This window comes from Dromiciops gliroides, chromosome 4 (genome assembly GCF_019393635.1).
Source record: "Dromiciops gliroides isolate mDroGli1 chromosome 4, mDroGli1.pri, whole genome shotgun sequence".
NCBI lineage: Eukaryota > Metazoa > Chordata > Mammalia > Microbiotheria > Microbiotheriidae > Dromiciops > Dromiciops gliroides.
The window spans coordinates 486329746-486339853 of NC_057864.1; the positions used below are offsets into that span (position 1 = coordinate 486329746).

Below are 10108 nucleotides of genomic sequence, written 5' to 3' on the forward strand. Positions count from 1 at the left end.
ACTTCAGGGCCTCTGATCTGGCTGGTCATCTGCTAAGGAGGCCTCTGTTCCTTTTAGACTCTTCTGCCTCTGACCCAGTCAACAGCCGGCCTTCCCTTCCTCTCAATGACACCCCCCCCCTCCTCCAGCTCTAACTTTCCATCCCCAGCAGCCTTCCTTTCTTCCAGCTTCTGCTCCCTCCCCATCATCCCTCCCTAGTGGTAGGTTTCCTTGGTGTTGACCCAGGCCCTGCCCAGCCACACCAGGCCCTTCTCGGGCCCACATCCCAACCTCCTGGCACGTCCAGGGGCTGACCTGTCCAGTACCAAAATGGGCTCTGAGCTGGGCAGCCAGGAAAGTCTTTGCACACTTAGTTACAGTTGCTAGGTAGGTAGGAACTTTGAGCCAGACTGTGGCAGACACAGCATGCCAAGGAGGAATGATATACTTCAAGATGAAAGCACACGCGAGCACACACACACACACACACACACACACACACACACACACACACTCAAACACACACATGCCAGAGGCTTAGATAATACCGAAGTGTGGAACTATCCCAGACCTGCAGACTTTGGGAGTTAGGGAGGACATCAAAGACCATTCTGCAGACAGACATTCCCACTTTGACACGCTCCAGAAGTGGCCTCCAGTGCAGGCGAGATCAGCACCTCCCCAAGCACCTCCTTCAGCACTAAGCATCTTGAAAATCCAGCAAACTTCTCATCCGCAGTCCTCTGCCTCACTCAAGCAACGCAGCAAGGTGACAGCACACCCCAATCAGCACCCCAGCAGCCTCAGGCCAAGCTTATCTCTCCCAAATTCTCCAGTCCGGCCTGCTTCTCCCAGCGCCACAAATGCCTGGCCTGTGGCAAAGCCCCAGAGAACCTCCATGCCCCATTACCTATTTGTTCGATGAAAATCTTCCATGAATCCGCAGGAATGGGGTGGATCATTTTCAGGGCCTCTGTGAGAGTGGTTGGGCTGTCCGTGGCCAGGGCTGGGTATTCCTCTGGGGTGGCCACGGTTCCAGGGGTAGATGAAGATTCGCTGTGAGAGTGAGTGTAAGAGAGAGAGAGAGAGAGAGAGAGAGAGAGAGAGAGAGAGAGAGAGAGAGAGAGAGAGAGAGAGAGAGAGAGAGAGAGAGAGTCACTTTTCCCCAGCCAGAGACTTTCCTTAAATAGGGGGGAGATGGGCACCGTAGCACACACGGGCATCACTCCTTGGCGCCTGCTGTTGGGCCCCTGATCACCAGGCAACACAGAGTGGCACTGCCTTTTCTGCCTGGCCCCCTCCCCTCTCCTGCCTTCTTCATCCATGAGGTCAGAATATTGTGCCAGGAAAGGACTATTTACTAGGGCTCTATACGGTGATTCATCCATCCATCCCCACATGGCCGAAGCCCAAACCTTCATGTTTTCATTGCTTGCAAACAAGCTTAGGAAACTTGGCCCCTCCCTTCTTGGGGGCCCCTCAGAGACGGCATTTTGCACTCTGGACCTGAGCCACCCTCCCCACCGAGGCAGCGCCTGTGTGGGGGCAAATGGAAGGAGAGTCCCATTCACCTGCTGTCCCCCCACCCCCAAGCCCTCCAGCCTGGCAGAATCCCGTTCTGTGACAACGAAGTGGGGCAGGAAAGACAGAGCAAGAGAGATGGTTGGTTGAGTCAGGGAAGGAAGAAGGCTGCGGTGGAGGGTCTGCTTGGGAGAGGAGGGCAGAAGCGCTGCTGTCGTTGCTTTCGAGGTGAAAGGTTGGGGAGGAGAATGCATTCAGGTTGGATTGGCAGCGAGGCGGGCGAACAAGGACCTGCTCCTGTCCGCTCCTGCCCTCCGCCTCCACTTCCCACGGTCGAGAGAGCCAGAAAGAAAGTCACCTCTCCCCGGGAACAGGGCGGAGGTAGTGAGTCTCCCGGGGCGGGGGCGGGGGGGGGCGCAGGTGGGGAGGGGGACCAGAGTCGCAGCTGCTCGGCTTAGCTCCCGGGGCCCAGAGCCGCAGAGGGGCAGGGGGCCTCCGACTGTGCGCAGTTAGCTCTCTGGGCCGGGGGCACTACCTGGAAAGTGGGAGGTGGGAAGGTGGGAAGGGAGGCAGGAGCCCGATCCGGGCTGAAGTGCAGGAACGCAGCCTCTCCTCAGGCTCGGGGCAACGGGGGGTAGGAGGAGCACAGAGAAAGGGGGGGCAGCCGGGACGAGAGAGGGGAAAGAAACTAGGGAGGGGGAGATTGGGAGGAGGCGGCCGGAGAGGAGAGGGGCGCGGGGGCGCAAGGCTGAGAGAAGAGAAGGGCAGAAAGCGCAGGGAGGGGAGAGGGAGCCAAGGCTGGAGCGAGGGAAGAGAGGACAGGCCGGGCTGCGACGGGGAGGCGTAAGGAGAGGGAGCCCCCAAAGCAGCGGGGAGCAGCCTGAGCTCCCGGGGGCGGCTAGTGCCCGCAGCCCGAGGGGGCGGCGGGCGTGGGCAGCAGCGCCCCGACGGGACAGGTGGGCAGGGGAAGAGAGGGCAGTGTGACCCAGGGGCCAGGTCCCTCACCTGCTGGCCAGGTGCCCCGCCGCCGAGTCCCGGGGGTCGCTCTCTGAGGAGGAGCCCTCATGGTCCACGGCGCAGGCAGCACTGAAGGCGGCAGCCAGCAGCTCCATGAGGGTCCCGGGCCGGCGTACGGGCGCGGGCTGGAGGGAGCTGGGGAGCTAGGGAGGGAGGTAGGGCGGGCGCAGCGCCGGCTGGCTCCAGGAGGGCTGTGCGGGGCGCGGGCTGGACCCGAGCTGCCGCCGCCGCTGCTGCCCCTGCTCCGCGAAGCTGCTGCTGCCGCTGCCTGGAAGGCTCCTGGGGGTTGCCACGGTAACAGGAGAGGCGGGAGGCGGGAGGCGGCGGTCACAGCGGCTGCGACGCGGCGCCCACAGCAGCAGCAGGAGCGCCCCGAGAGGAGGCAGCGCCGCGTAGCGCAGGGCTGGGCTGGGCTGGGCTGGGCTGGGCTGGGCTGGGTTGGGCTGGGCGGGCTAGGCTGGGTAACGCAGCGCAGCGCAGGGCAGGGCTGGGCAGCGCAGAGCAGGGCTGAGCAGCGCGAGGTTGGACAGACAGAGCAGGGCAGCGCAGGGCAGGACAGGGCTAGACTGGGCAGGGTAGGGAAGCCCTGGCAGGAGCCGACTCCCGAGCTGGAAGGCCTGGTGGGGAACACTGATGCGCCTGCACAAATCCTGGGCTGGCTTGGGAGAAGACTTGATTCCCACTTAGCTGTGTGACCTTGGGCAAGTCTCTTCCTATCCTATGCGTCAGGTTCTTCAAGTGTAGATGAGCTAGGCGAGCTCTAAGGGCCCTTTCAGCCCTAAATCTCGATGGCTTTGCCACTCCAGGCTTGTGTAACTTTGGACAGGTCATTTAACTTCCCTGAGCCTCAATTATCTGTAAAATAAGAAGGTTGGTCTCCCTGGCCTCCAAGCTCCTTTTTGGCTCTGATTTTATTTGGCTCCTCGGAAGGAGGCTGTCAAGGTACTGCCCACCCCATCTCACAGAGAAGGAGAGCAGCTTAGCCAAGGTCACCCAGCTCCTGAGTCATCACTGAGATCCTACTCGAGGTTTCTTCTGTCTTGGAGGCCAGGAGACTTGTCACTAGATACTGTTACGGATGAAGGACTCAAGGGCTTCTAGTCCAACGCCTTCATTTTACAAAGTAGGGAACTGAAGGTCAGAGAGAAAGAAGTGACTTCCCCAGAGTCACCCAGTTCCTCAACATTAGCACCAGGATCTCCTCTAGGCACTTCTTCCTCCAAGGCCAGGGTCACTCCCCTGCCCGGGCTCCACCTCTCAGCATCCTTGGCATCCTCCTAGACTATTGCCTTCTACCAGGTACCTTTCCTTGGGATCCCCTGGACTTTGCACCAGGCTTGGCCCATTGTAGGTGCCCACAAATGCTTGTTACTTGTGAGCTTTGGAGCCGGGAGAAGCCCTCAGGGGTCATCCAGTCGAGCCCCTCCCCTTAGAAGAAAAAACTGGCCTCGGGAGGGGGGCAGGGACCCGCCCCCAGCTAGGTGGTCTCAGAGTCAGAACCTGGAGCCAGGTTCTCTGACTCTTTCCCCGGGGCCACAGAATTGGAATATGGGAACTCCTTCAGAGAAATGTCCACATCACCTCCTTCTACAGGAGGCAGCCAGGCAGTCAGGGGGCTGGGGCTGGCTGCTTAAAAGTGCCCCTGTGATGACACTGGGGAGCAAATCCCAACGAGGAAAGAAGAGTTTTCTTCAGGTCCCTCACCTTCCCTAGGAAGAAATGGGAACGTTCCCCACTTTTGCCATGGAGAAAGGGGAAGGCGATTTAACCAGAGTCATCTCACTAGCCCAAGAACCTTGGGGAACTCCCCCTCCCCACCAGCCCTGGCCTCTAAGAGGAGGGAGTTATTTTATCCTTCCCTCCTGGAAGGAATGAATGCTGGCTTCCGTGACCTTGGCTGAGGAATATGCATAGTGTGTAAATCAATCTAGAAACATCCATCCTGCCTCTGCTTCCAGCTCCTGCAATCCTTGGGGGGGAGGGGGCGGGGGGGGGTCGCTCCTGTAGCCTCAGTCCTCTCTCCGTTAGACTTGATGAGTGCTGGGGCTCCTTTCAGTTCTAAATCCACAGGCCCAGGGGGGCTCTCACACAGGACACTCGGCTAAACTGCCAAGGGAGACCCAAATCCAATCCCAGGATTGAGAGAGAGAAGGGACTCCGACAGACCCTCTGATCCAAAGTCCTCGTTTTGACACGAAGAGGACATTGAGGCCTGGGAAGGCTAAATCCATGCCCATAGGCACACAACAAATATGTGTCAGGTCTCCTGACTCCTCAAGTCAGTCAGCTCTGCTACACCACACTCCCCCAAGGACTGATGCGCCTCTTACCATCCTGACCAGTTCTCATCTGGCAGCACAGCTGGGCCCTGGGCTTTCAGCTACACTCTACTAAAAAAGGCATCGAATGATGGAGAAGCGGGGCCAGGATCCTCAGTCCCCACCACCCTCAGGACGAAGAAAAAGAGGGGTTCCCCAGCAGCGCCTCCCTTGGGGGGTGACCATCCTTCAGGCCCCCTAAGAATGGGGAGGGCAGTGAATGTATGAAGGAGCTATGGAGAAGAGGCGGGGGGGCACTTACTGGTTTCTCCAGAAGTCTTCTGTTATCTAGTGATCAGGAAGGGAAGAAGTGGGAGAGAGAGAAAATGGTTGATAAAATTTGGCAAAGACAATGGTATGATATTCCAGAGGAGGAATCAGAGGAGAGAGGGGGTGGGGGTGGGGGGATGTTGAAGAGGGGAAGGGAAGTGGTTTGTGATCCCTGGGGAGCATCCCGGAAGGAAGTGGACAGCTGGTCCAAGGAACAGATGTGCCTCTGGACTGATCACGCAGTCCCAGGACAGAGGAACATCTATTCTAACCCCCCTCATTTTACAGAGAAGATTGAGGCCAAGAGAGATTCTTGGGTCCTAGACTTAGCATTGAGAGGGGCCTCCAAGGTCCCCTCATCCAACCTTTTCCTTTTATAAATGAAAAAATGAAGGTTTAGGGAGCTTGTAACTGGCCCAATGTTGTCACACAGGTGGTCACTATTTGAGGTGTGGTTTGAACTCAGGTCCTCAACTCCAGATCTGGGACATCACAGTAACACCTCACAATACAGCAAACATTTGGTAAGCCTCTACTGTGGGTCGGGCACTGCAGGAGGCAAAGTCTCCATAGTGCATAGATCCTGTCCTCATGGAGTTTATAGTCTAGTAAAGAAGTGAGAGTTTCTCAGATGTGGTGTCTGGTTTTAGCATCTTTCTGTTTTGTGGGGTTAAGTGACTTGCCCAGGGTCACACAGCTAGTTAAGTGTCAAGTGTCTGAGGCTGGATTTGAACTCAGGTCCTCCTGAATCCAAGGCCAGTGCTTTATCCACTGTGCCACCTAGCTGCCCCTTAACATCTTTCTGAAATGGAAATCCGAGGAGGACTGAGCTCACCACCAGTACAATAAATAGTATGGGAGAAGCCTAGTGTTAGATTTGGAGTTAGAAATCCTGGGTTCAAATCCTGACTCTGATACTCACTTGCTGTGTGACCTTGGGTCCCTTGCCCTCACTGGGCCTTGGTTTACTTTTCTGTGAAATGAATCGTTGGCCTGGAGGGCCTCTGAAGTTCCTTGCAGTTCTAAAGCTCTGGGGGTCCTATGGGCCAACTCCACACCCTCAGCTTCTCCTGTGACCCTCCTTCCCCTTTATCTTCACTGTCCCAGGAGCCAACCATGAAGATGAGGGGGGAGGGGGCTTAACAGTGGGTCATTAGGAGCTGCATGGCCAAGGCCTGCCCAGAGCCTGGGCCGAGCATGCTGGCATTGGCCTCCCAGACTCCTGCACCCCTCTCCTAGCTTGGAAGCTGAATCCCTCTGTGTCATGGGCCTCTGTCAGGGAGTCCCATGGGAAGTGTTGGAGGGACCTCCAGATTCTCTCTCAAACTGTGGGTGCATTAACTGGCTGACTTCTCACTTAATTCTGGAAGGAAGGGGCCACATAAACCTATTCCCTGTTGGACTGCTTCCTTGCCCCCCAGTTACCCAGTCCCATTACTGGCTAAGAGAAGCCTATGCTCCCCAAGCCTCCCCTCATTCTGAACACCCCAAGGCTTCTGCAGACTCTCCTAGCTGGCATCCAACCCCCTCCACCACTTCCTTTTGAAAACCCACTGCACGGCCAACAAATTTCCCTGCCCCTTCCCAGTCTTCTTCCAACCATTGTCCAGGTGTGTGGTTGTGGGGATTCTTTCTCAGGTAAGCCTTGGACTGCAGCTGAGGTCCCTTATTTCTCTGAAATTCTGTAGATAATTCCTCCTCCCTCGTAGTCTACATATGAGGAAACTCAGGCAAACAGAAGGTAAGTGACTTGCCCAGGGAGGGTCACACGGCTAGTAGGTGTCAGATGGGATTTGAACTCAGATCCCCCTGACTCCAAATCTGCTTTGGTCTTTCTCCTGAATCACGCAGCTCCCTTGGCAGTAAAGGGTTCCTCTTCTGTTTCTCTCCTCATCTCACCCCCTTATCTACCTTCCGCCCTGCCCCTGCCTGCTAGCTTTAATTCAGGTATTTAATTCCAGCCCTCTCCTTTTACCGATGGGGAGGACTTGCCCCTGGCCACACGTAGCTAGTCAGAGGCTGGATTAGAACCCAGGTCCCCCTGACTCCCTCTATCCACCAAACTGCTCTGTCCCTCTGGCTGCTTGGATTTCCTTGGCAGGAAGGCAAGGCAACGGGGATGCCAATGATCCCAGGGATGCTGAGAACCCCTTCTCTGTGCATCAGGCTTCACCAAAGGCATTGCTGCTCCCCCCCCCCCCTTGAACTTTGCATCTGCCTTGACACCGATGGGCTATATGAGAGCCTGGAGGCTGTTGTCTCTGAGTCTTACTTTCTTCATCTTCCAAACAGGCACAAGGATGCTCGAAGTCCCTCCCTCACAGAACCCGAGTGAAGAAAGGAAAGCCCTTGTTTGGCAAATCACTTCACCTCTCTGAGCCTCGGTTTACTCAGTTGTAAAAGAAGAGGCGAATTCTCTGAGATCCTTTTCTGCCCTATATTAAGACATGTTTACTGAATGTTTGTTGACTGACTGACTTCTTTGAAGATAGGACCCGACCAAGGATCTGGATGGGAGATAAGATAAGAAAGAATATTTGTCAAAGAGGTCGCCCTAAGGCAACAGCTGACAAATATTTGTAAAATGAGGGGGTTGGATGAGATTATTTCTAGGATCCCTTCTAGCCATAAATTGATGGTTCCATGTTTTCTTCTTCCTATAACAGTTGTGTAAAGTGGGGAATGATAAAACTACCCAAAAAATGGAGCTGTGGGGAGAGTGTGGGCTCTGGAGTTCAAGGACCTGGGCTCAAATCCCTGCCCAGCCCCTTGCCCCCTTTGTGACCCTGGGTAAGTCATTTAATGTTTCTGGTTTTTGTTTTTCCCATCTACAAATAATGAGGGCTTGGACCTAATGATTTTTGTTTGTTTGTTTGTTTTTTGTGAGGCAATTGGGGTTAAGTGACTTGCCTAGGGTCACACAGCTAGTAAGTGTCAAGTGTCTGAGGCTGGATTTGAACTCAGGTCCTACTGAATCCAGGGCCAGTGCTCTATCCACTGTGCCACCTAGCTGCCCTGACCTAATGATTTTTTAAAATAAGATTGATTGATTGATTGTTTTTTGTGGGGCAATGAAGGTTAAGTGACTTGCCCAGGGTCACACAGCTAGTGTCAAGTGTCTGAGATCAGATTTGAACTCAGGACCTCCTGAATTCAGGGCCAGTGCTTTAATCACTGTTCCACCTACCTGCCCCCGGACCTAATGATTTCTAAGGTCCCTTCCTGTTCCAGAGCAACGGATCTTCCTATGAATCCTCACGAGGTCTTTTTCTGTCAGTGGTGGTGTCAACATATAAAAGGATCTGAAAGATTGAATGGAGTAGGGGAGAGGATACCTGGTGAGGAGGGGGACTGATGGAGAAGTCCAGAGGAGTACAGCCCAGAGAAAAATGAAGAGATGACTGTTTTCCTTAAATGGAGATTCTGAGAGGAGCCCTCCAAATTCTAGTCAGAGAAAGGGCTCCAGGGCCTGAGGGTACTTCAGAGGTTAGTGTGCACCCTAACATCATGCTATTGGAAACTATTGAATTTCTCTGCCCTGGCACAAAGTCCCAGTTGCCCAACCTTAGTTATGTTGTTGCTTTCAGTGTTTTCCCACCTTCTACCAAAAAGTACAGTTTCCTGCAGCCTACCCTCAGGCAACATTTCCCTCCTTATCTCTGCTCCTCCTCTTCACCTACCCCAGCAGACAAACTTGTTTGCTCAGCTGTTCATCATATGGGACTTCCCCTTTTCCTGCTCGATCTTGAGTTTGTCTCTTTTTCATCTCCTCATTCTCGAGCTCTCTCTGCCTCTCTTTGACTCTCGCCATCTCCCTCCCTCTTTTTTTTTTCTGCCTCTCACTCTGTCAGTTACTCTTTGCCTCCCTTTACCTTTTTGTGTCTCTTTATATCTCTCTTTGTCTCTGTCACCTCTGACTCGTAAAATCCACACTTCCTTTCAGACTCAGCTGAAGTGTTACCTCCTCCAAGAGGTCTACCCCGATGCCTCCAGTTAATAAACTCCATCCTTTGGTTATTGTGTATTTATGGTATGCACATTCACGTGTTTGTGAAGATCACGTGAAAAGGCAGGTTGGCACCAGGGGGTAAGTGCTGTAAAAGGCAGGCAGAGAACTCTCTATTGAATCATAGAGACAGAAGAGCCTAGACTCAGATTCCACCTCACATCCTCCTTAGCTGCGTGACCCTGGGTAAGTGTCAGCCTCATTTTCCTCATCTGGAGAACGGGCATCATAATAACTGTGGCACGACCTCTTAGAGAGCTGTTCCAAGGACCAAGTAAGACCCAAGTGTGTACCACGCCTTTTCATACTTGTATGTGTGTTACACCCCCCACCAAAATATGAGCTCCTTGAGGACAGGGACTGTTTGGACTTTTTCGTTGTGTCCTTTGCTCTCCCAGGGACTACATGAATGACCAAGGGGAAGTCGCTCATCTCTCTGGGCCTCAGTTTACTCATCTGTAAAATAAAGGAGTTGGGCTAGCTGACCTCTTAGATCCTTTTGAGTCCTCAGTCAGCGGTCCTGTATCCTAGGGTCCCTGTCAAGGGTCAAAAGAATCCATGTATCTCAAGCCCTTTGCACACTTCTTGTTATTATTCTCCTCTCCCAAAAGATTTAGGAGCCCTTAGAGCTAGAAGGCACGTCTGGGGCCACCTCGCCCAACCTCGTGTTTCAGGGGAGGAGACAGAGAGGGGCTTCAGTGACTTGCCCAGTATAACCAGCTGGAAGGCATCAGAGTCAGCAGCTCAGCACAATGCTCCAACTCCCCAGTTCAGGGCACTTTTCAGATCTCAGGGCAGAATCCATTTTTTCCCCCAGTTTGAAGCTATTGTGAAAACTGGCAACAGCTTTCTGAGTGTCACACACACAGCAAATGAAATCTCCAGAAATCCCTGGAGACTCCTGGAATAGTACCCCCTCCTCCTCTGGACTCAGGTAAAGAGCTTGTCCAGGATTGGGCTCCCTTCCCATTCCAGCAGAGCAGATGGGCTTTGGCTA

The 10108-nt window shown here is 54.1% G+C and overlaps 1 protein-coding gene across 1 annotated transcript in view; it reads right to left on the bottom strand.

Annotated features, from left to right (window-relative positions):
• Window positions 1-2848, bottom strand: part of NGEF (neuronal guanine nucleotide exchange factor) — a 71370-nt gene extending 68522 nt beyond the window's left edge. Inside the window, 2 exon segments of the mRNA XM_044005182.1 lie at window positions 890-1035; window positions 2506-2848. Coding sequence (XP_043861117.1) covers window positions 890-1035; window positions 2506-2612 — 253 coding nt within the window. The 5' untranslated portion in view covers window positions 2613-2848.
• Between the last annotated feature and the right edge of the window lie 7260 nt (window positions 2849-10108).